At 37.4% G+C, this 27,260-nt stretch overlaps 1 protein-coding gene across 6 annotated transcripts in view; it reads right to left on the minus strand.

Moving 5' to 3' along the window:
- LDB3 (LIM domain binding 3) overlaps nt 1-27,260 on the minus strand; it is a 108,146-nt gene that overhangs the window by 41,579 nt on the left and 39,307 nt on the right. For 3 of the 6 annotated variants that reach the window (XM_065746791.1, XM_065746789.1, XM_065746793.1), the window contains exons 3-7: nt 23,544-23,619; nt 10,429-10,451; nt 7,261-7,464; nt 1,546-1,715; nt 512-548 (exon numbers count right to left, since the gene is read on the minus strand). In XM_065746791.1, the coding sequence (XP_065602863.1) occupies nt 512-548; nt 1,546-1,715; nt 7,261-7,464; nt 10,429-10,451; nt 23,544-23,619 (510 nt within the window). Of the gene's footprint in view, nt 1-511; nt 549-1,545; nt 1,716-7,260; nt 7,465-10,428; nt 10,452-15,388; nt 15,796-23,543; nt 23,620-27,260 lie in introns of all 6 variants that reach the window. The other 3 variants (XM_065746788.1, XM_065746790.1, XM_065746792.1) reach the window with 1 other exon arrangement.

Here is a 27,260-nt window from a genome sequence, read left to right on the forward strand (position 1 = left end):
CTTATTATACAAGCTTTGATTGCACTTACTTCCAACAAGACATAAGCAAATTATTATGGATATGAACAGAAAAATCTCCTGTAGTATACCATTTCAGATGAATCAGATGTCAGTCAGGATCATCCAAATAAATTGCACATAAGTTTCAATGCCATCACAAACTTTATATGTTTTCATACAGTTACATGATCCAGCAGTTACACAGGATTTGGTCTTAGAAACTCACTGCATTCACACACACAGTAAAGTGCACAAAAGTTGCATGGGCAAAGAGCTTTCAGATTTGAACACGCTTTTTTGTACTGTCTTCCATACATGCCAATTTGTTAACCCTTTTCATCCAAATTACTCTCACTTGACAGCATTTTACTTTTAGTTACTTTTAAGTAAATGTGTTAGAGACAGTGTGTAAGACAAGAAAACAGTTGTGTATATGCTTGTATTAATGCTGCTTTAAAACATTATTTGGTTACCAGTAAGGACAAAGCTGTGTTTTTCACAAGATGCTTACCTTGACCTCCTCAGGGCTTCTTCATCTGGATCTTGCACTGCAGAAAAGAACATTTCCATTAGAACAGAAACAAAGAAAGAAAGAATCTGCTTCCTGATAAAATTACAAGCTCTTCAGAGAAGTATCAAAATCCTGTTTAAAGGTACATCGCTGCTAGCTTTGCAGCAGTGGCTTTTCTAACGATGGGGAGAGGAGCAGTTCCTTAGAGCTAGGCAGAAAGATGTTAGTAGGAAAGTGGCTATCACAACAACTTCCTCATTTGTTTACTAGCAGTGTTTCACAGCTGAAGGCAATGACTCTCCAGAGAGGGCTTGCTGGTTTGGGGAATCACAATCAGAGTAGATTTATACAAGGAGAAAAAAAACTAACTATTTCTCTGAGATGTTGGAAACCTTCTTGAACTAGATTAAAAACAAGGTCTGAGTTTAGCACCAGATGGTCAGGAAAGTATTTCTGCAGGCAAAATCAAGGACATTCAAACTCCTATGGCATCCATAGCAGATCTAGGTTTAGATGAAAGGCTGATGGAGAACCATAGGTGCAATACAAACAGTGACCCCTGTTTGTTTGTTTTTACCTCAGGAATTCACTTCTATAAGAGCCTGTTACAAGACACCAAAGTGCTTTATCCCTTCTCTAATGAATTGATGGCTTTCTATGTCTAAAATTCTGGAAAGTGAAAGATTGCTGTGCATAGATTTGATTTGTAATTAAGAACTTATCCCAGCTTACCTTTTATTGCACAGCCTTAATTTCTTTTTTCTTTCTTTCTTTCTTCTCTTTTTTTTTTTTTTTTTTTTTGAGAGACCCTTGACAGATCAAAGAATTTGCTTCATAAAGCATAAGGTGAGATGTAACATTTGGATTTCCTAATTCCCTTAAGTTACACTCGGTCTTCTCTGTCTGATTTTAGCCCTCAGTGACAATGACTGCAAGAAAGATGTCCCCAAGTACTAGTCACTAATGTTGGGATATGAAAATAAAGAGACAAATCTAAAACCGAGCTGAAGAAGATGCTATGTTATTTGACTTACTATATTCCGTTCCAGTCATCTGAGCAAGGATGCGAAAAGACTTAGACTGCAGGTTGGCAGAACGGCGACTCCAGTCTTCAGTTTCATCTTCAGGCTTGTTCTGAGTTTTGAGAACAGCCTGATACACCGGAGACGCACTGTCTACGTGAGGATCTTTAATAGGAAGGGTACTGCAATTCAGAAAGTGAAATGTTGTGAAACAACACATGGTAGCTTTCACCTGAACTTCTCTCTGGTCTTACATCTTCTCATCCAAAATAAAAGCAACTCAAAACAAAAGGAAAAATACGTATATAAACATCAGGTGAATTAAAAATGATTTTGCTCATTATAACTTTTGAAATTGTTCAAACTCCTATATTTAGAACAGTTTCCAAATGCTTGGAAATACCTGTTCACAATTCCTCAGCCAAAGCAGCCATAAGCTTCTGTGATGATAAAGGAGACTGCTAGGCAAAAATATTTATTTCTCCAAGCATTCTCACCAGTATTTTTCTTATAAAAACAACTTGATGTTGGTACTGTTTTACGTGGCATTTCATTCTATAACTAATGTAATAGGCTTTTACTTCTTTTAGTTTTTATTTCTTTTCTTTCAAGAGGTCATTATTCTTAGACAAAAGTCTGAATTAAAATTCCAAATGCTGTAACTGTGGATTCATTGCCTACTTTTAGTAGAAACTGAGTATTCTTTGAAATGTCTTTTTGCAGAGGAAATCAACAAGGAAGTTGGTTTTGTGATTTGAAAGCAGAAGAGGAATGATGAAAAAGCCAAACACGTATTTGATATCTTACATATTGAGATAGATCCTAAAGTAGTGCCTCCTATTTATCTCCGTGGAAACTACAACAGATAAAAAGACAATAACACTATTTGAGAGAACAAATTCTCAGCTACAAAACACTGTTTTTCAACAGTCATCACCATTACATATGCACTTTTGCCTGTGGTGAACAAGAGACTGCATGCCATGCACATAAAAACTTGTACCAGTGGAGGTGACCCACTGTTTCACAGCTTTTGTGACAGTATTATTGCTAGAAAAATGTTCCTCCCATCGAATTGAGCAAGTGAAAGCCAGAAGGCATCAAGTCTGAACTGTACAGTGGGTGTGGTAGGAAAGACCAGCCAAATTCGATGTGAAATTCACGTCACCGCTCCATGGGCTACTGCTTTCACTGCAGCTTGTAGTGGTAACTCCACATCTCATCACGGGTAACGACATGATCCAGGGAAGAGTCACCTTCAGCCTTGTATTAGTTCAGTAGGTCTCGACAAATTTGCGTGCAGTGTCCTTTCATTCCAGTGTGAGCATCTGTGGGAGCCACTCAGTGCAAACTTTGTTCAACTCCAATGTTGCCTCCATCATTTCCAATACAGTGAAGCTGATATTCAATTCTGTACTCAGCTCTTTGATTTGTAACCCACAAATTCACGTGGATGAGCTTATCAGGGTGCTCTTCATTTCATGATGTGGCAGCTGTGCACGGCTAGCTACAACACGGCTGGTCTTTCATTTTGCTGCTGCCAGGGCTGAAATGTACCGCTGATGTGCTGACATCCAGCGTTCGGTCTCCATAAACATTCAGCAACCATCCATGAATGTCAGTGGGTGCCATTTTTTCCACATAGAGAAATTCAATTTCACACTTTTGCTTCATACAGCATTCCATATCAGACTCCATTCTGTCAGACTGCCCCTCTGCTGCCACCTGCCACACTGCCACAAAATGCAGTGAAATACTGCTGGGAAGGTTCAGTCTCTACTGCCATTCCACCAACATCTGCCTCGGATGTCGTGGGCCAGCTTAATAAAATAGGAGACATTACTTTCATGGCAGCTCTCATACAACATACACTAAGAAAAAAATACTACCAGGCAGTATCTTAAATGTCAGTACTCTCCAGGTGACGCACATCTCTGCTTCAACATAGCAAAAAATAAGCTCTTTTAGTGGGTCTGCAACTAACATTAGCATAGTGTCCTACAAGTAAGAGTGCAAGGGGCTCAGAAACACAACACATGCTAATATGCGCTGTAGGCTCTCAGCATGTGAGATAAGGGACTGTATCGTACCCCAGCAACTTAGTGATTTTTACTTTTTTAAGAGTGTTTATATTTTTTCTACCCAAGTTTCTGTATGAGTGAGTGGAGCCGAGCTTTGGAAAAAAAAGACCCCAAAAATGAATCTTCAGTTCAAGCTCTGAAAAAATGTTCCCCCAAAGGCAACCCAGTTCTCAGGTTCCCAGCTGTACCTCAGGCATTCTTAGCACTGACAAAGCATGCCATATCTTGTGCCTTATTAATGGAATCACAGAATGGCTGGGCTTGGAAGGTATCTTTGAAGGTCATCTTGTTCCAAAATCTCTACTGTGGGCAGGGAAATTTCTAGGAAGAGGAAAGGCTAGGTGGTTGCTTTAATTGGCCAACAGTTACGTTATACATCAGACTTACTGAAGTTTAAAAAAAAATGCTAGATCCGATAGCAAATTTTGCAATTGCAGACTGGATATGCAGTACTGTTGATTTTAACCACATACTCCTATGGCAGTGGTGATGTGCAAGTCACAGGCTGTTCAAAATCTGTTCTTTAAATGCTCTAGTTAAAAAGTTTTGTTTTTATATTACAACCAAGATAAAAATTATCAGTTTAGAAGTGTGTGTACGGATATGCCATGGTCTCTAGAGACTAGACCACAAATTTCGTAGTAGCGATGCATGGCATTAACATGACATATTAATGTCTTTCTGGTAGATGATTGCAGCAGGAAATGGAGCTTCGTGAATTAACCTCCCCTAGCAGAGTGGAATATGCTCCTATAAATTGAACTAGATTAATGCAATACATTGGAAGAGTTCCAGCCCTGTCTGTACTGCAGCAAACTGCCTTCTTTTTTAAAATTGTAATCCTATTGCAGATGAATGACTTGGACATATGAGCCACCCAGCATGGAAACGCAGAACACAGAGCTTCACTAATCATGAGCACTTCATAAACCTGAATGTGATGTTTGACTCACACGGATGAACTACGTACATAACAATGTTAATAAGTAGTTCTCATATCTCTTCTTAATCTTAATTTTCCCATGTGGGTGTGTATGTGCAGAAATATAGTGCATCCTTAAGAACATTACCTAAAATTGACATTACTGACAATAAAGGCTGCCCAAACAGATCAGAACTTCTGAGGGTTTTTTCATACAATATCCTAAGATATTACAGTAGGATTCAGTGAATCGTTCTCTCTCTTTTTGCACATTACCACACAGGTCAGATGTTATGAGCATTAAAAGAAGCTTAAAAGAGTCAAATCTCTTTGAATACGTACAAATGTGATTTTATCTTGCAGTTCATTATAAAATATGGCTTACCCTGTGTAAATTGCTTCTGGAATCACAACTCAGACTTAATGTAACAAAGTAGACAGATGATAAGGAAAAATTTAGGAAGGACTACATAGCTCTATCCCTAATGTAAGCATACAACAAAATATTGCAACATAGGATATCAGACTAATTCCAGCTATTAACAAAAGATGTAAAAGGAAAAAAAATTCCTGCAGATCAGTAAATTATCCAGCCAAACTGGCTTACTGTAAAGAAACTCCAGACTTTATTTAGTTTATACAGTCACAGTATTGATTCTGCTACCAGAACTGTAAGATCTTAATCCTGATAAAGCTGTTGGATTTATGTCTGCTTATGTGAATTGTGAATTTGGCCAAAACGTCATAAAGGAACCTAAAAGAGGTTTTAGTGAAATGCACTTGAAATACCAGACCGCACGGTTTTATTGCAACCAACTCTTGGTTCTTGGTATATCAAAATTGATTATAACAAAGAAACACAGAATAAGAAAGGATGCAAAGTCAGAGCATTTGAACATTGCAATCTTGATGTTTTAGTAGGAGGTCTGAATAGTTGCAGTTCAAGTAATTTGCAAGCTTTCCTTTAAGTTCTCCATGGCAATCCAGTATCTGTGAGTTATTTTCTAAGCAGCGTGGGCCTGACGCTGAGCTTATTGATAGAAAAGAACACTGATTTAAAATAATTAATCTGGAAAATGAATCCCTGTCCTAGTACTACTTTCACTAATAACAAAAGTGAACAGTATTTCCAACTGTTGTGTGTCAAAAAAGAACAGAAGCCTTATGGATCTGCAAAGAACTCACGCCGTGTTACATATCACCTCATGGCTTCAGCACTTATCTGTAATGTGAAGTTAGAAGCCCAAAGAAAAGTAATATCACAGGCAAAGAACTGGGACCAAACGAATCAGTACATAATTTAGTCTGCTTTTTTTTTTTTGACAAAATTCTCATACAATAATTTCTCTGTTAAGCAAACTGATATCTCAGACTTGATCAACTAGCCACCTGAAGAGCGTCTGTAGCTGTAATACTGGCAAGGATGCCATCTTTCTATGTAGATTTGAAAGGCTGTGTTAATAGTAGGATTATTGAGAAATAACATGGAGAAAATTGTTTAGTCACTAAAACGTTAGGAGTTTAAAAACAAAGAATTTACAGATGTGGCTATAACACACAGCACAGCAGATTTAGAAAGTTTCCTGCAACTGACTGCATATAAGAACAGAAGCACAAGTTTCCTCTGGAGTCAGGCGAATGTTAGGTTTAGGAGTGAAGTTTTTAAGCATTACTATTTGCATTTACACCGTTTGGTAGAAAGTGTTCTTATCATCTGTACCCTTAGTAAAACCACAGATACAATGATCTTTCAATGTACTTTGCTCAATTTGCGATATAGTTCTACTTCCATCTTTGGAGATTGAGCCATGATCAAATTAACCAAAGGTATACTTTGGGATGCATCAGTTATGATGAACACAACAGAATAATACTGGTGTGAAAAAAAATTGTTTTCAATGAGAAAATGGACGGCCAGTAAAAGACTGTAAGCAAATACTTAAAGCATCTGCATTTTGAATAAGCCTGCAGCTAACGTATTTAAAAGAGAAAATGCTTGTTGCTCTATCTATATTTTGGAGTCATACAATAAGGTAAGTTCTATTTTAGGTAGGAGGATACCTAGTAAAACAGAAACAGGGCTACAGTCATGCCACATGTAATTCCAGTTAAGTCAGAAATGTGGATAAGCTTATCAGCCAAAATTAACAGAAGCACGCACTGGAAAAGAAAATTATTGAAGAACAGTGGATTGTACGATAGCCCTATATGGATAACAAAGCACGTGCACAAGACATACATACAGTACATACACTAGAGATGAGGATAGTACAACTTTCCATTCTGAAGAATAAAACCATAGCCAGTACCAAGTAAATGTTTGACATTCTTTACCTACTAATAGAAATCCTCCCTCCTTTATATATATATATATATATATATTATTTTTTAATACAGTACTCATTACAAAGAACAGTTGAGTTAAATGAAAAACCATCTACCTTCAAACACAGAGCACGAAATCTTTTCCTGTGGTGTCAGAGATACCAAAAATAAGTTATGTTCGCTCAGTTCCATCCCAGTTGAAACTAAGACACCAATTACCCACACTTTTAACTGCTAAAAAATAAAATGCTTTCAAGCAGTATCTAAAATTGATGTGTGTTATTCATGAAAAATATATTCTGGAAAAAAAGAGTCAAGGAAGAGCTGTTGTCATGCATATGGAGACTATTAGATGTATCATGCAGAGGAAGAGCATTCCACACAAGGAAATAATCTTACCCAGCAAATTCTCCACCTTGGGCTTGTGCCTGGCCTGCAATTGCATCCATGATGGCATCTTGGGAATACATGCTGATTGGGGTGTTATACTGGGCGTGAATTATAGTAGCCTTGCCGCCTAGGCCTTTCACCTCAATGGGTTTGTGTGTAGACAGAGCAGAGTCCTTCAGGACACTGGGGTTGAAACGCTCCGTGAAATCCGTACTGGATTACGCAAGAGTGAGATTCAACAGGAAGGGAGGGAAAGAAAGGAGAAAGGTGTGATGGTTAAGTGAGAGAAAAACTACTGACAGAGGAGTGTACATGCGCATTCATGGCATCTCACCACAAAAGCTTCTGCTCAGAGGATAAGAAACAACCTAATAACAAGTAACAGTTAAAAGCTGGCTGTGCTCGTGGGTGACAACTTTGTGTTGGCTAACAGACAGATAAAAAAGGTTAAGAGTTTTCACTTCATAAAAGTCTTGAAAAATCCTTACGTGTTTCTCATATTTACTATATTAAAATCCTACGTGCGTATGTAATTGTATACATGCACACATACGCATGCATGTCCACGGGTGTATGTACATCAGTGAATTCCCAGTGTAGGCTTGTAAAACGCACCAGGAAAGTACAATGACGTGAAAAGATGCCAGCTTCTCTATTGTTTAAAAGGTTGCAGTGCATACATAATCACAGTGAAATTTAGGACTCATGCCTTTTCATATTGGACGCTCTCTTCAGACACTACATCTGCAGAAATTCTACAGATGGCCAAAGTGTTGTGAACATGATAAACGCTCAGTTTCTAATCAAATTATGTCATCATGCTATCAGTGTTGCAGTCATATTTGGAGGACATGCAGCCATCTTCCAGTAGCTTCATTTACAATGAAAGGCTTCTGGGAAATTGAACCATGAGCAATATAACTTCCCATAGCAAAAGGAAGAGTTGGTTTAATGTTGGACTTCAGCTAAATTGTACTTAAGTTCTTTGTACTGCCTATCTGTATGCTGTTACAATCCTACAGTTTGGACTGTCTGGAGTTTTAATGAAAAATCAGTACCTCAGCTGTTAGCCACTGAAGTAACTGCTCATCTTTAACCTGTGGAATGTTGGATTAACAGCCAGTCTGCTGATCCTACCCAGCCAACAGCAGGAGGATGTCAGTAGTAGAGCTCCTGTATGCATACTAGAATTCTGACTAGAACTAAGCAAAACTGAAAAATCCATCCACAGGGAAATGCAGGTGTTTCACAAAGGTTTCATTTTGAACTGAGCCAAAAGCTAAAAGTGGATACATCCCCAACAGCAACAACAAAAGTAATGCAGTAACTGAAAAATGTAATCCAGTTTGAACGGAACAAATTTCATTTTCAATATAAAACCATTAGATCATATTGACTATATTCAGTCTTTTGCTGAATTCTTTCCTGTGACCAAGCTACATCTGCTCTAGCAGCAGAACAATAGTGTTTCTGTCAGTCATGAGTTAGCCATGGGGTCTGTGTCAGTACTACATCTGAACTGCCAACACTGCACTAAGGAAAAATAAAAAATGTAAAAATGGCAACTGTCTGACAGTTGTCCAGAGATTAATAACAATGATGTGCCACCCCTGCATCCAGCCAGGAGACTCCACTATGCTTTAAGCCTCTCTGTGGTGGGATGCCCTGACTGGGGATGGGCAGTAGGAGAGATACAGTTACATTTCATTCGGAAATACTCCACAGAACATTAACAGCCACATGCTCAAGGAACAGAGACATAAATAAGCACATGCTGTACTATAGCCATAGCCTTTAATGACACATTATAAGGGAGGAAAATGGAAAGCTGAATTATGCATTCAAAGGAAAGTGCAAATAATCTTTTAAAAATGACATTTTCACATTTAATGTGCCTCTTCATCAGCTGTTCTCCAACAATATATTATTATTCTGCTGAAATCATGTGTTGAAAGTTGATGCGCAGAGATGTCCAGCTTGTCAGACGCTTGACTTTACAGCATGCACATTCCTTACTCTAACAGCACTCTTTGTAATATCCTCAGTGATCATCTGATCATTAGGAACACATAGGTGCCCACGATCTTGAACTTACTGTTCTCACTTCCCCACACTACAAGGCTTATTGAAGAGATTCTAAAGCCAAGATTTGAGAATAATGTGGATGAAAAGATGGAGATTAAATCTACCACTTTTAAAGAAGAAAGTTAAAAGTGATAAGTAAAAATAAATACCAAAGAAAGTAAGACAGTGACAACCTCTACAATGTGACTTCTGCTTTCCAATACAGTCATAACAGAGCAGTTATCAATGTAAGATGTCAAAAGCTTTTTTTGTCCAAAGGAGCAACGTCAATTGCGTGACATCACTCCAACACCTCAATGAAATCAACAGAAAATGCTAGACCAGTGTTAATCATATGTAATTAAATATTATTTCAGTTTTATGTATTCTACTACTTCTAACTTTCATCAGATTAAATTTAACATTTAACTAAAACCATTATTTATTTTAAGCTGGATTTTGCCCAGTCTGTTCCACAATTCATTGACAACTTTCAGTTCAGAGACAGAAGAGGACTTTAGAGAGAATACTCTGCCCTCATCTTAGAAAACTGAAGATCAGAGCTGAGGAATCTGTAAACTTCACTCAAAAGCAGATCCATCACAACTCCAAATCAAACATGTTTCCCTATTTGGGGAGTATTTATTACAGTCAATTGCTTTTTTATTTTTTTCCCTCCCAGTAACAATATCTGTTACCAACTTAAATTAGAATTCTAATGGAGTGCGACTTCAGAAATCAAGTTAGACAAAAAGGCTCTGTTAAACCCTAAAGACATGGAGTCTACTTAAAATGTTAGGAGGAATCCAATCCTGACTGTAAAGATGAAAAAGTCTGAAAGCATTTATAAAAACAAAGTAAGCACAGATGCTAAGTCCATTTGCAGTACTAAAACATCACCAAGAAATGCTGAACGCAGCGTGTGCTTAGGACTGAGCATCTCTGGACAGCAGTGGCAGCACGTGATGCTTGCCATACCAACAAGATTTTGAAAATATAAACACTTGTAAAGCAAGACACAGCAGGAACATCAGGCATCATGCTACCCCAGAAAGCAAATCTTCACACATACAGCATAACACAAATAGTTGGCGTTACGTGAATGATACTAACTTGGAAGTGGTGTTGGTTATAACCTAAAAGAAGAGAAAGAGAACAAACAACATCATAACCAAACAAACAGAAAATATCAGTAGTTTTAACAGTGCAAAAGGAAAAGGTAGTTACAGCTTACTAAAGCTTTAAGACCATCTGCAAATAAGAGCAAAAACAAATGTAGGCCCGAAACCCCCAACATGATTAAGAAAGGAAAAAATGTAGGGATTATAGTTTATCCGCTAGGATTTAGTAGGGTACCGTGGCATTTTGGCTGACCCTTCAACATGATGTTATTACTGATAACAACACTTTCAGGGATGTACAAAGTGTATGGCAGAAAAGAAGTATTTGCAGAGTATATACTCAACTGAAAATAGCAAATGAGTTATAGAGATTATATTCTTCTCTTAGGTACTAAATATAGGGGGGTGAAATTTGTTCTGCTCAGGCCAACCTCAGATGCAGTATTACAAGACTGACTTTTTTGTCTTTTACTTGCTGTAGAATATTCAAAGAATGTATTAAATCTAAAATTGAGGAATATGCCTAATTACTTAACAAGCTATTGGCTTAAATTTTACTGCACATATATTAACCAACCATGTTGTAAGCCAATTTATTTCAGCATAAATATCCCTAATTTTCTCACAGTGAAATGAAGACAGTCCTTGCATCCTGTGGCTTTTTCTTTTGGCTATCCATATCAGAGTATTTTAGTTCATGTGCTATGTACACAGTCTGAAAAAGCATACAGTCATGGTATATTTCACTTTGCTCCATAAAAAAGAAGAGACTGTGGCTTGAATGGTAATTCCAAAAGAAACACAATGCCAAGCTGAAAATGTAAGTCTTCATTGGTCAAAGCTGGGAGTAACAAAGAGAGCATGCTCAGATTGCAATATTTTTTTTGACATTACTTGCTAATGATTTCTGTTGGTTTCTAGAATAGCTTTCGTCAGCTGCACATATATTTTCCCCTAGTTTCATCAAGGCTTAGATGTTATTCACAGATTTAGAGAAATCCATCACGATTTGAGCAAATAAATAATGAAGAGTTCAGGATCAGATAATAATCAGTTTTTCTTATTTAGCTGCCCAAAATGCTGTTGACAGTACCAGGCACTACACCTTCCAAATTGCTGCTGTAGTGCTGGATCTGGAGCAGATCTGGGACTGATACAGAACACTGGATAGCAATGTTAGAGTGACATTCAAACCGGAATGTTATGCTTTTCCTCCTGGGGAACCCTGGATTTGATTTCCTGCCTTTTTCTTTTTATTTTTTTGAACACAGGCGTTTTGCAATTGGTTCACCCTGTTGCATTCTTCATGATTGAAAAATGCTCTTATGAGTCAGAGCTGCAGTACAGGATTTGTACCTCTGCATTTCCATGGAATGGCAATCACAGATCACCTCTGCAATAACTGTTCTTCAGTCTCTCAGATTCAGGAATATTCTTCTAATTTTATAAATCCTACATAAAGCCAAATACAACAATCTGTCACAGGAACCAGCAGAGCTATATTAGGAACAAGCTGTAGCCTGTAAGCATATCAGTGATCCTATATCCATTTTAGGTACCTACAGGATGACAGCTGGGCACTCATTTACAATGAAGTATGGTGTAACTATATCATTTTCTCAAGTGGATTCTGATGGATGCTTTAATCCTCTAATCCAAGCCTCTGCTTTACATGTATAATACGAGAACTACGGAGTCCTTACCATAGGCCATAATGAATGGTTATCTTATAAAAACAAAAATATATGCAGAGATAAAAATCATTACATGCATGTACTATAAACAGATCAACAGCCACATCTAGAAAACTTTTTTTTTTGTTGTTTTGGTTTTTTTTTAAGGTATGAAGATGTTATCAATTTCCTTTGAAGGGTAAAGCTTTGTTTCTCTTTATGTTTAGTATACCATGAGAAAATCCTCTCTGGTTCAGAGCCACACGCTATTTTAGCTTAATTCTAAATATGGACACATGAAAGCCCCAGCTTGCCACTCACAGAGGGCACACTGTAAGAAACAAGTAAGAAACAAGTAACCCAAGCCACATAGCAAACATGTGCAGGACAGGTATTTACTGCCCCTGACCTACAATGTGAAAAATAACTTCAGCTGCAGTGAAAAAGTTCCACATTAGAAGCTATGAGTCATTATTCACATTTACTAATGCTCCCCCTTGAGGGCAGAAAGTCCTAAATTAATATGCATGTAAACAGATCTAGGATGCCCTAAACATCAGAGGAATTGCCTGAGAAGATGGGATAAGGGCTGGTTTATGAGTTTTTTGGGGTTTTTTTAATAGAACAGTTAGATGATTTTTCATATACTGACTGCCTTGTTTGTTGTTCAAGTTTAAAATATAGACTGATTATCACTGCAACAGACATAACAGGCAGTCAGGCAGCAATCTCTAACATTTTGTTTGAACTCAAAAAGAAAACCTCATACAGTTGTTCTGGGTAGAACCTTGCTCTGTAATTTTGCATATTGCCACAGGTGGGCAGTAATGGAGAACTTAATTACTCAGAAAGTAATGCATCCTATTTATTTTCATGGGAACTACAACAGCTTCCAAGAGCACAATGATGCTGGTAGATAGAGAAAATTCTCAGATATGAAACCAAGTTTTTCAATGTAATCCCCACTATTAGCTATGCATTTTTGCCAGCAATGAACAAGAGCCTGCGTGTCACACTCGTAAAAGTCTGCACCAGCAGAAGTGACACGCTATCACTTTCACCACTGCTGAAGCCTTTGCTTCATACACACTTCCATGTCAAATGCAATTCTGTCAAACTGCTCCTCTGCTACCATCTGCCACACAGGAAAATAGTGGGAAAGTTCAACCTCTACTGCCATACCAGTGATACCCATATCTCTGATCATGTGGGCTAATGAAATTTTTTAAAGGAAGCATTACTTTTGGAGCAGCCTCTGTACATTGTGAATGGGTATATGGAGGGGGAAAAAAAAAAACCAACAAAAAAAAACCACCATGGACAAACAGCAGAATGAAGACAGAAATGTTTTCAGCAGCAACATCTTTTCTGCACCCCCACAACCACAGTCATTGTATTACGCAGATCCTTCTGGTATCAAAGCAGTGCTTCATACCCACTCCAGTGAGTGATGGATGCAGCTGTATCTTCAATAATAAAGAAGGAGAACACTGAGCTATTCAAAATATAGCCCCTCAATAAATCCTTGCGAACATAAAGAAGGTATGTGAAGATAGCAGGAGAAAGACAATGAGATATGCTCCCAAAAAGCTTTGCATTCTGAATTAAAAAAATTAGTTTTCTTCAAGAAAACTGTAAATGAGAAGCATTTTGAGGGATGCTTTGCTGTTCTTCCCTATTAACTTGTTTTCTTTAAAATATAAATTGCCTTTCTTCACTGTCCAGCATGAGAAGAGAGTGCAGGATTTTTTCAGAGAAGTTAATTAGGATTGGAAATGCTGAATCACAGAACTACAGAATTGCAGGGGTTGGAATCTAACTTTAGAGATCAAGCCCAACCCCCTTCTAAAGTAGGCTCCCTACGGCACGTTGTAGAGGTAGGCATCCAGGTGGGTCTTGAGCATCTCCAAACAAGGAGAGTGCACAGCCTCTCTGAGCAGCCTGTTCCAGTGCTCTGTCATCTTCACTGTAAAGAAGTTTATCCACATACTTGTGTGGAACTTCCTATGTTCCAGTTTTTGGCCATTGCTTGTCCTATTAACTGCACACCACTGAGAAGAGTTTGGCCTCATCCAGTCTCCTCCTTTGCATTATTTATAAATAGTGATTAGATCTCCCCTCAACTGTCTCTTCTCCAGGCTGAAGAGACCCAGGCCCCTTCACTTTTCCTCATATGGGAGATGCTCCAGTCCCTTTATCATCATGAATACCAAAGACAGTTAGAAATTAACTGAAACAGAAAAATAATCTAAAGCATGTATATATACTCTTTCTTAGGAATAAAATATCCTTTCCAAAAACTTTAAACCCCTAAATTTTACTCTTGAAAAGAATAAAACTCTTCTGTATTTGCATATAAAGTAGTTGAAAACATGCATTTATTTACCACACTTTGAATGGATTGTCTGAAATCTGTTGCTTTCTCATGTAAAAAACTCCCTCTTGTTGAAATTACACCTTTTCCCATACTCGTAAGAAGAAACTTCATTTTAAAGTTGGCATGAACAAAGTAAGAGATACCATAAAGCACAGATTAATACAAGAAGATGGAGTAGGAGAACTCATTTCTTATTGCTTTCACTCATATGCTGCAGTCCAGGTTCACACATCTATCAGTAGTACAGTAATATATTAACACACTGAAAACTTTGACAGTGAGAGAACAAATGTTGTAGAGAGCATCTGCAGATTATGCTTTCTTAATGTACAAATTAAAAACACAATCAGATGTGAGATAGATTACGCTCAAGCCAGACAACTCAACGAATGGCACTTCTAACTCATTCTGCATGGGAAAGATACTACATTAAGGAAGGGATCAAAGCAGGACATTGCAGTACACTAGTGTGTCAGGCTTGCTGGTCAAAGCAATTTCTCCTTTAGAAAGCAGCAAAGGTCAGATCTCTTTGTTAGCAGCTTCTATAACGGCTGGTAGGGATACTAGGCTCTATGAAACTAGAGAGATCAGTTTAAAACTGAAAATGCCAAAGCTCTGACGTGATTACAGTTGCTATAGCCACTGTGTTCCTTCTCATGCTCTGGTGATTATTGCCAATTCATATTGAAGTTCAGATACCAAAGACCAAGAGTTATTCTGTAATGGTACTTTGTATATACTTTTGGGTATACATACTTATAAACTTGTTCCAGACCTCAATGACAATTACAACACAAATGCACAACAGGGTAGGGTGTTATTACATTCATTTTCCAGCAAATTCTTGTTTGAATATTACTATGAACTTATTGAAATATTAAATATTTTACCACGTTACCTACCCTCTAGGAAGTCCACCTTCCGAAGCCCTTCGTCTGAGACTTAATTTATGCATCTCAGCCATTTCCCTTAGAGTTTCTGCTGAGTAAAGGCCAATAGGGTTGTTATATTGCCTTGCAGGGCTCAGCTGGCGTACAGGAGTATTGCCATCAGTCAATACTGGACTTAGTTTTGAACCTAGATTACTCTTTGCAGGTGAAATGTCAGGAGTCACAGACTGAGAGGACATGGAAGATCTAACTGTGGTAGTCTGTAAGTAAGAAGAGCTATTTGAAAAGCTGATTTCTTGCTTGTTGAAGTAGCCTGAAAATGTTCCATTGGTTGCTAAAACACTACCCATAGGCCCAGGCGCCGTGTTAGTTAGAGGACTGAAGGTTGCTCTGTTGCCATTGATTTCCCAAGCAGGTTCCTGTAGTAGCAAACATGCAGGCCAAGAAAAGAAAAAACAAAAGAGCAATCATAGAACACATGCAAAACATAACATCTGCAATCACTGCTTCCTAAACATACTGATTAACTAGATTAAGGGCCAAAGCATCCAACCTTTCAGGGAAGATTTTCAACAAAGAAGCTCACTGTTTTATAATCAGGGAAGTAAAACATACATGAGTGATTTTTATCTTTTTTTTTTAGTTTAAATCAACAAATTAAAACTTATCAGTAGAACAGCATTTGCTATCAGTCAATTTCATAGCAGTGATCATATACAAATGCAACACTGTCTATTAGCTTCTAAGATAATTAAGAAAACTTAGAAAATATCCTAAGGTCAGAATTATCTAAATAAGATACAAACATAAAAGTCAATCTCATTATTACAAAACATAAATATTCTAAACCACACCATTCTGTTTTCCATGAGCACGCTTGCAGGCTTTGGTTCATGCTAATTAGGCCATGCAGCATCGTTAGCAAATAGACCAAGTGGACTCAAGAATAGGTACACCCACTCAACAGACAGAACACCTCTGTTCTGACAATTTCTGCATCATTTCCCCTTGAAGGAACGTGTGCATTACTATATGGATGATGGCTGTATGATTCTACAGTTATGTCCCAGATAATGTTTCTAACTAGGGCTGCAGTCAAAGGCACAGTAAATTCTCCTGACAATAACTATACTCACAAAATCTGTGCCAATTCTCACATTAGAATTGCACTAACAAACTCATCCTGGTAAAAAGCAGAACTGTGGTGCTTCATTTTAATAAATTATTTACTATTAACGCAACTTAGTGTAACTGAAGTAAAGGGTAATATCAAAACAGAAAATTGATGCAAGTTCTCGTCTCATGTCAGCTAAAAGATCCTTTCCCTGTTTCTGCCCTTCAGTTCAAGCTTATTCTGGCATAGCACCATCAACATCATTGGAACTGGAAATCACTCACCACTTCACAGGAAGCACCGAGCACACCTCGGGTTAAACCACCTTTTCTTTCCAGCTACTGGCAGGGTACAGTGACAGCAGCTCTGTATTTTTTGGAAGGCTGCCTACTTTACAGTATGGACAATTTTATCAAAGAGGAATACAAACTGCTCTTCCAGGTGGGCATTTTATGCCTTTTCTCTTCATTTTCTTCTTTATTTATTTTTTAATCTAATATTAGATTATCAGAAAACTACTTGTGCTTCAGATATGTAAAAAAAACAAACTCACTTTTTACAATCCTGCTCATCAGCCTATCTTTGTCTTGACAATACCTAACCCTGTGGTTTCCTTTTTTGATTCAAGCAAAGCACTGCCTTCATCTTTTAGCACAGCTGTTCAGCAGGTCAGGCTCACTACATGCACTGTCTTTGAAAATCTTTTGTGTCTGTTGCTTTGGGATGGTTGCCTCATGCAACATGAAGGAACAGTTAGCAAAATCAACTACAAAACTACCCAATCTAGGGTATAATGCAGAAGTGTTCCATGTTTAAATAAGAAAATATAAGGTTTTCAGAGGTACTCACATCTGTGATTTTAACAGTTCTCAGCATTTAATGGTGTACTCTGAAATACCTAATGCTTTTGTCAAAGCTGTGGTTGAAAAGAAGAGTAAATGGAAAGTTTATAGCAGCCCTTCTGATAATGGAGGAAAAACACAGGAGTTAAAATTCTAAAGGCTCAGTGACAAGCAAAATTCTAATACTCCAGCATCCCTTCCATGGTTGCCTTTTGAACCTAGAATCCTGAGTTCTGGAACTCATCCTGCACATATTTAATATAATTAATATGATAGTTGGAAAAGTAGCTGCTTAATTATTGTATTTCCCGTTTGTGTCTCTAATTATGTAATTTGGGTAAAACACTCTATATAGCTGAAATTCCCAACAAAATATTTGAATGCTTGGTGATTTATAGGTTTCTCTAAAGCCAGTAGTAACCACCTGAAGTTTACCTGAGAAGCTTAGAATCCTGACTCCAGACTAAACTGGGCTCTGCACGTTTTTCTGGACTCACTGCAGCTGTACCAGGTACCCATGTACCTGCACACTCACAGTTTAGAGGTCCAGCCAGCCAGAGGGCTGCAGTCCAGCTTGGGGAACAGGAACAAGAAATCACAACTCTGAAGAAAGGATGGAACTCACAACCTGCTTTTCTCAGTGAAAGCCAGTACAAGAGCAGGTGGTGACTGCAGGGGCTTTTTGGCTCCTTTGGCCTGGCACTGCTTTGTTTGCCATGTTTAACATCTTACGTGCACTTCCCCATAGCCTTACATGAACCATACACCTGAGAATAATTTAGTCTCTGATTCTCTACATTTGCTAGTATAGGTTATCATCAATGTTATTTACTGACTTCAATGCTGATGTTCACTAGGAAAATAAATATTTCACATTCTAACCTAACCATCCTGGAAGCTAAAGGTCTGGAAGAGATAATTAGTCGTAGCTAATACATTTAGAATGTTTTGCATCAAATATTGAAGTCCAATGAAATGAACTTAGAATTTTGTTGTTGTTAATAAACACAAAGATTTTAGCTGGCATTAATAGTTTCCTAGGGCTGGAGAAATAAACATTAAGTGCTATTCCTTGTTGAATTAATAAATCAAATTGAATTATTTACGTCAGTCATTATACTGTGACACTGAAAACAGCAACCCACCAGCCTTAAGTGGCCTACTGCATGTTTCCAAGTATTACTGAATCAGTAGAAAGCACATATTCTCTCTAAAAATGTTTTTAAAAAGGGGCAAACACACAAGGCTGTATTCACAAATTAAGGCACCGCTTGTGCAAATGAACTTTACATGCTAACAGAAAGGGGAAAAAACAATAAATACAAAGCACTACAGAGGTGACTGAGAAGAGAAAGTATCTGATGGAGCTATATTAGTTTATTACCTTGAAAACTCAGTGGCATCTATCTTATTTGAGCTTCCTTTCTAAATGCTATAATAAAAAGACATGCAAATAAAACTCACTATACAGCATCAACTGCTAATGTGAGAAAATGCAGATATTTCCTCAATCAAAACTCATTTTCATTATTTAATGTTACTGAATACTAACAGTAAGTGAAAGGAAAATTACAGAGCAGCCATAAGAAACAATGGGCGGAGATTTTACCGAGGTTTGTGACATGAATGAAGCTTTGGTTTTGTTCCACAAGCAATTCCTAGCTGGAATACCAGCACACTAGGAACACAGGACTGGAGTTCCTAGAAAGCCAGCAGAGCCAGATTAGCATTCCCCATTTTAAGCTAATAGTCGCATCAGTTCTAGTGTAGGTGTTTCCCCTTATCTGGGGAGAAAGGGATGAAGCAGGAAGTAGATAAAAGAGCAGCAATGTAATTTCTTCTTTATATTCTGCTCAGTAATCAGCTTGTTATCTCTTTGCTGTTGTGATCTCTCCAAATAGCTTTTGGGACTACATTTTGGAATAAAACACTATTCTTTCCCTTTTCCTTCCCTTTCAGTTCAGTCACAAAAGAAAGTCAATACAGCAAAACAATTTCTGAAATACAGGTCACATTTCTAGTACTGAGCAGGAGCAGGGCTGTCAGCATTACTTCTCAGGAAACATGGCCAACAGTAACAAGCATCCACTTATTTCCTGACTGTCTCTCATGTCAATCTGCCTCATAATATCTGTGTCTGAAAGAGCAAGATAACATTTACACATCTATGCCAGTCTGTTGCTGCTCTTCAGCTGACCAGAAGAGGAGGCTCTAGCACTGAGCAATGGGCTTGCAGCAATCTCTTACTGTAAGGAAAACTGAGTTTTAATTTCCCAGTGCAATGACAGTGAATGAGCTTAAAATTGCCAAATATAGAGGAGTCTCAATCATCTAGGAATACAAGACAGCTACAGATCATCTGAGTTTCTATTCTGCAATATTATTAGTTCTTTTCCTTACAGTTATTTAATTTCTATGAAAAGCAAATGCTGCTTTTATATATTGGAGAAACAAGAAACAAATTTATATTTAAAAATATCAGTTTTTCAAGTCCCCTTTTTTGAAAGCCAAAGTTGAATTTGTCACCTTCTATGGCCATGCAGTCGTTATAAATGACTCCGGCTTTTAGCACTTCTGGGAGAACAGTTTTACATCTCTTCCACTGCAATAATGAATTTGACCTCCCAGCATACCCTAGAGAAAGGAGTTACTTTAAGCTTTGTATAAAACAGGAAACAGAGGCACAATGGCATTAAGTGAGTTTGCTCAAAGATATTCAACAAGTAGCTTTTGGCTCAGGCTTCTCTTCCATCATACCATTTGCTGAAGAGGCCTATCCTCCCTCATCTATTTTCTCTTAGCCACATAGGTGCCTAAATTTGTCAGGAAACAAGTTCTTAACATTATGAGATCCTCAATATGTTTCTGTAATGTGTTGAGAACAGTAGTTATACTATTACAGTGAAAGAGGCTTTCTTAATACCTTTATACAAAGAGCAGAAGCTCTACTGTTAACAGAAATAGCATGGTTTCACATTCTTTTGAGCATGAAGTTAATCGTACGTGCTCAGCCTTACAGGTTCAGCTCAACAATTTTGAACTGCACTGAGCTGAATCCTCACCTGTATTGTGTACACATGCAAAGCTGGCAGAAGCTCACTGGCTGGTAACGTCTTCATCTCAAGTGCTTCGATTCATATCTACTCTTCTCGCTGTTTGGATGCTGTCAGCCTTACTTATGTCCTCCTCCTCTACATCTGTGGCAAAATATTTGACTAAAACTTATCTTAAAACAAAATTGTTTCAAGTTGAAGACTGGAGTTAGAGAAGGAAATATTGAAACTACAAGGTTTAACACGTCTAAAGCCATACTTACAGTAGCAGAACCTGTATCATCTGTAACACTGATCAGCTCACAAAGGTAATTAATGTTTTACTTGAGTTATATAGGAAAAATACCATTGTGCTTCCTTAGCTCTTTTAAAGATTTATTTTTTCTAACATGCAGAGAGTGATGACCATAGCAAAGAAGTACATGCTTGAAAATTAGTGGAAGCCACAGTCTGATCAGAATAATGTATGAAAGAGTTTATGGCTTATAATATAAGACACTGAACTTGCACATGCTAATTTTTTTTTAATCTAACATTGCCATGCCTTAACCTTGACCCAGAAAGAGGTAAGAAAAACTTCCCTTGATGTTTGAGGACAACACTCTCATGACTGTTTTGTAACATCATTTTTTTGCTATTTTGGTAAGGCAACTGAACTCATTTCAAGTGAAGCATCAAAGTCTAAACATTGTCAAGCAGTGATGTGGAGGTGGCAGTTTCTTGCCTATGTGTCAAAGAACTCTTCGTTTCTACAGTGACAATGTTAATAGAAATAATATAGGGAGAAACAAAGAAATGTTGATTTTATAGTATATTTACTGTAACATATCTTATTGTGACATCATTATAATGCTATTCGTGTCATTAAAGACTTTTTATTCTGGATTTTGAGACCTATTTTCCCATGATTCAACACCTCCATTTCATTACAAACCATTCTCTGAGAAGAATTCCACTTTCTGCACTCGATATTACCTTTTTTACTTTCTACCAGCTAAAATTACTGTTGTTTGCTTCAGCTGTTTTTCTATTACTCAGATACATGTCTTAGCCCAAGATGACATACTGGTGGCTTTCAATAGTTTTGTTTTTATATCTGGTCAGCTGCTTCTGTTCTCCAAAACTTAAGGGTCACTCCTTCTAACCTGCTAATGGCCTCCCACTTCAGCACTCCACTACACCTGTTCCACTAGACTAAACATCCTAAAAAACCTGTTTGAAAATCTGTTTGCCACCATGCCTTCTCTTAGATGTCACTTTCACCAACTAAAGGTTCTGCAGGTTTTCCAGTTGCAACTACTGCCTGTACCCCATTCAGAATCAGCTACATTGAACAACTTTTATGAACCTTTCCTAAGTCAGGATCCACAGAATGCTCAAGTGTAAGACAACACACGCTTGAAAAAGGATCAAGTTCTTTAATATCATATCGCTCAGGCAGATCAAAATAGAAAATGTGAAGTGTACTTTTACTTTGTTACTTCTGCATCAAAGGTGTTTTTAGGACTTCTAATAAATCTGTAGTGTGTAGAGTTAACTTCTCTATAGGGCAGTTGAATATGGAAAACAGTTTTGTGTAGTAAACATCTTTGAATACCTATGATAGTAATTTTAAAATTGACACCTGCTATGGAAGAATCATGCCTAACAAAACTATAAAAATCAGGTGCTTTTTTATACAGGCTTTTATGGGCCTGTGGTTAAAGGAGTCAAACTTGTCATACCTGCATATGTGTTAATAAGAGTCTCAAAAAGAGTCATCAGCCTTGTGCTGGGGAATAACGCTGAAGGGAGAAATCACACCTGTTGCCTTGAAGACTAACAGCATTCTGTGTAGTTCTTAAAGGAAAATAAGTACTCCTCCTTTCAGCCCTGTATTTTGCTGGTGTATTGAAGCAACTATCTAATTGAAAGAATCATGCACTCTTTTTCTTCTAGGAATTTTTAAGTACTGTTGGTTGAGTCTTCCAATAACTTTCTCCTAGATAACACTTGTAAAATCATTATGTAAGGAGAAATAACTCTGAGCAAGATTATTTATTGGTGTCTTCTTCCCCCACTAAAAGGATTACAAGATCCAGAAAGAAATAACATTTTTCCTGTCTCAGCTAATAAATAACTCTTCAGGTTCATTTCAAATTTAACAAAATAAAATTGAGTCATGTTATTCTTCCCGGTTGCATTCTCTAGCTTCTCGCTAGCTTGTAGGTGTCTGTGATAGTTACATGGATAATGCCACCCTTCTAAGTTTTGAATTTTTAAAGATAAACAGCATACTTTCCAAATATTTCAGAATTTATCTCTGGAACTCAGAACTTTTAAAGTGGGGAACGAGGTGGTCTTCTCCTATGTCTTTTGATCATAAGCGTTTCTTTCTTCTGTTACAAGGTTGGGATGAAATTGGCACAGAATGAATAGAATTGCAGTAATGGAGATTTTACCTCCTCTCAATTCATCTAATTAAATGCATCAGCAATACAAACATCCTCTTCAGTGCTTTAGCCTAAGGATGTATACCATCTGTCACCCGACTTCCTCAGTTCCTCCAAAATATCTGATGTCTTGTCAGTGACAGTCAATAAATGATTGTTCAAATATGAGCGTTTAAATTATGGAAGCTAACAACATTTAAGAGCAGAAACCAAGCCGTACATTTCCTCTGCCATTTGCTGTTATTCACTAAATTGACTTTTTTTTTTGTTATTTTCATGCTTGTTTAATAATGCATCAACAATGCAATATAATGCAAATCTTCAGTTGCCCTAATATGGCCACTTTCCAAATCAGTGTATTTCCAGAGTTAGTCAGGATTTAGTTACACAGAGGCACAGTCTAAAGGGTTTTTCCCCAGTAATATACAAAAGCAAATGTATATTTTGAGCATCTTTGGAAGCCGCTCGCTTAGATGAAAAAAAGGAAGGCAACAGATTCTGGTTGATCAAAATTCAGTCAGAGGGCTGCTAGGTGCTTTGGTTCTGCTAATCAGAAACTTGCAAAATATAGATCATCAGGTACATTATAATCAATTTTGCTTCCTATGCATTCGTTCAATATTTACTTACTTTGGAGGGACAAAAGCTATTTTCAGTAGTAGGTATTTACCTTCACCATGGTAGATAAAGACATTAACTTCGGCTGAGTATAAATGTGTCACATACCTTCTGGTGGGGAATTACAGCTCTGGGTGAGTCAATTTTAGGTGGTGTGGTTGAAACTGGCACTGGACGTTTTGATCTGAAGATCAAAAAAGAAAGTTTGCAATCAGGACTCCTGTTTTTTTCCAGATGAAACTTTACATTCCTTGCAAAAATGCTACTTCAGCAGTAGTGAAAATTAAGCAAAGCTTATACTTTTTCCTATTAATCATAAAGCTTTCTCCATGTTCTCACTTGCAGAGGTCTTAGATGTGAAAAACAACATCTGATTTATTTCCTCTGAGCAATGAAAAGTCAGCCATTACAGAAGAGCCTTTGACTTTGCATCATCCATTTTCCAGTACCTTATGACTGGGTTTTCACCAATAGCAATTAGCTCTAACAGGAGATAAACTCGTGTTTGGACAGCGCTCTGGAAAATGGAACTTATAAAGTGTCTTAAAATGCAACGACTACATTTTGCAACCAAGACATCTCAAGGTCAGCTCCTCAGAAGATTATTACTTAACATCTTTAACTATGTAACAATTACCACTCTTTAAATGTCTATGCAAAAAGAGACAAGCTTAATTTTTTCATAATGTATAGTCCCCACAATAGATCACTTCTCTTCAAACTCACTACCTTTCATCTGTGTTTGACAAATCCATGAGGATTTTAATAAGTGAAATAAACCCCACCAAAATATTTGGAAAACACACAATTCACCATTTAATTGGAATACTACAAAGAAAAATCAATAAAGGACAGTTACAGGTGTTAACTGAAGTAATTTAAAATGCTCAGGAATTATGTATTTGTGAAGGTTAAGGTTTTGAGAACTGTAAATGAATACCCTTCTGAAATCTTCCCAGAAAACATAGGGTCACAGGAAAATGATATGAAGGAAGTACAAATAATCAAAGGAATCACAGTTACACTACTGCTGTCCTATTGCCAACCTACAGATTAGAGTTGTGTTTCAAATTTGATTGAAATTGGTAAAGATTACATTTTGTAATTAGGACAGTGAAATAAAAATGAAATAAAAATACTTAAAATCACACAAAACTATTACTAAGCAGAAGTAACTAAGACATCTGGAACTGTTTGCTTTAGAAATGAATAGGGGAAGGAGTTACAGAAGTTTGCAAAGTAGTGAACAGTAGGAAAGAGGAAATAATGATACGCTCCTGGATATAAAGTAAAATTGAAAAGGCAACAGATATACAATTGACAGAAGGCAAAATTTGTTTCCTAGAGTAGTGTATTAACCTGAAGTGAAACTTAATGCTACAAGACAACATTGAGACTAGAGAATAATAGGCTATCAGGATTAATTAGGTAGTTAGTCATATAACAAAATCTACAGAAGATCAGAAGATGCTTCTGGTTCAATAAAAATAAGTAGTCTATACAGATTCTCATTTGTCATAGCACAACTTAATAACAGATAGATTGTAGACGATATTCAGTTTCAGGCTCATTATTTCTGTACTGAAGGCTGTGTTGCTCTTTCCAGTGATGGACATAACGGTGGCACCTATTGGAGAAAGAAAACTGAGCAAGACAAAAGCTGGGGCCAGTCACAGTAAGAATCTGTGTGTTAATACATAGCTTCACATTGAGCTGCAGATTTATCTTTAGTTGACACATATAGAATACCCACATAAGAAGAAATAAAGAGGCAAAATAGGAAGAAATGAGTAATCCTCACAGAAATTGGAAGATTTTTTAATGGAATACAGAAATTACACTACTCTTGTAACCTGCCCGCAGCAGTGGGGTTAAAGCTAGGTGTGCTAAGGTTCCTTCCAATCCAGGCCACTCTATGACTGTACAGTTCCTGAACCAAAAGACTAAAAAACAGTAAAAAGCACTAATAAATGATATTCACACTTTGAATACACCATAATACAAGGTAATAATGATCTGAAAAATATATACCTTCAAGTTCCAAGGATAAAAGCTAATCATTAACTGTCTTGAACAAACTTTCCTCAGAGATGCAAGATTAACCCAGCTTTCTCCAGAAATGCCTCCACCAACTATCTCAGCTAAGAGAAAAAATAGCTCATATTTAAGACACTTATCATAAAAGACAGCCAAAAAAAAAAGAGAAAGAAAATAAGCTCTGGAACACAGACCTGCAGAAAACTGACTGGACAAACTAATGAACAGGCCAAGATTTAGGTGAGATTCCAATCCTTCTTCCACTGGCACCTAAGTAATTCTATGGAGTTACTGAGGGGATCCTAGACACAGTCAAAAATCCAGAGCCAGGTAGCACAGAGACTGAGTGTACCTTCTGCTCTACCCATTGATCATTAATTTTATTGCCAAAGTTGCTCAGCAATGTAAATGCTTTTTGTCGCTTACACATGCACAACAAACTGCATGCAGCAAGCTTGCTGCTTAACTAGAATATATCTGTATTGCGTTATCCTGGGCTGCATCAAAATAAGGGCAGCCAACAAGGTGAGGGAGGTGATTGTCCACCTCTGCTCTGCCTTCATGAGATCCCATCTGGAGTACTGCATCCAGACCCGGGGTCCCCTGTGATTCTGTTGTTTGTTTTACCTTTGTTTTTCTCAGTCATTACTTGACCACAAAAGACACTAAGGAGCTTTCTTTCTTTCTTTCAAATGCAGCTCATAAACTTTCTCTGCCCTTCACAGTGCTATCCAACTAAGATAATTATTTCATACTTTTTGTTTTAAAGTAGTATCTTAAAATCTCAAAGTGTTGCTACATAACGCTGTCCTGTATGTTTGTAACTGTGATATTTAACAACAGAATGATAAAGCTTGCTAAACTTAGCACAGGTTTGCATCAGAGAAAGGGGCAGAAGATGTGAAGTCAATTTGCAGAATGAAAAATGTATGTACTTCTAAAGTGATTATTTACATAACAGCTATCATTCCTCAGGGAAAATAACCTGCAAGTTCAGGATACTTTTTTTCTCCCTTTGCTAGATCATATCCTGCAGCAACACTTCTAACTTAGATTTCTCTGCTTTTCAAGTTACGAAGGTGCTGCTCTACATATCTGTCTTGGTTTACATTTTAATTCATTGATTGCAGAGTTACTTTATTCCAAATATCCACGGAATATGCTTACTTTGTAGGGCTGTGAGGAAGATGAAAGTCCAAATTTCTCAAATGATCGTGATAATTATAGATTTGATGTTGTAATGTTCCAGGAAGATTCTTTTTCCAGTCAAAGCAATTAATTTGACTTCAGTTTTTCTGCACTCTGTTTTCTATTTTTGAAGTTAAAAATGAAAATGAAAAGCTTGTCTCCCAGCCTTAAGAAAGACCGAACAAGTAATTCCAGCATTTTTTGAATTCTGCTCTAGTATCTCCTGTACTGGGAGATACACCTCCCTGGCTCCCAGTACAGGTTCTCTGCCTTACTGAAGTTTAAAAGCAAAGAGGATCTAGTTTTGAAAATCAATTCAATTTTGATAGCACTGCTGATACAACTTTCAAAATTTCTACTTGTTCCAGTCTACCTAAATATGTCTTTAATCAAAGAGCACTTGACTTCAATGCTAATACCTTTGCATTCACAACAAAGGTTCAGTAGGACTCAGCTGCGCTAAGAAAAGCCGCCTGCCTAAGGAAGGGCTTCCAGGGAGTCTGAGTTTTGTAATGCAATAACAGCTTATCCCTACTCTCAAAGAAACATACTACCATACTTTGAGAGAGGAGATATGATCTCACAGCCGGTAGCTCTTTT

This window comes from Cyrtonyx montezumae, unplaced genomic scaffold (assembly GCF_038088225.1).
Source record: "Cyrtonyx montezumae isolate F1298 unplaced genomic scaffold, pur_monq_1.0 scaffold_4, whole genome shotgun sequence".
In the NCBI taxonomy this organism is placed as follows: Eukaryota; Metazoa; Chordata; class Aves; order Galliformes; family Odontophoridae; genus Cyrtonyx; species Cyrtonyx montezumae.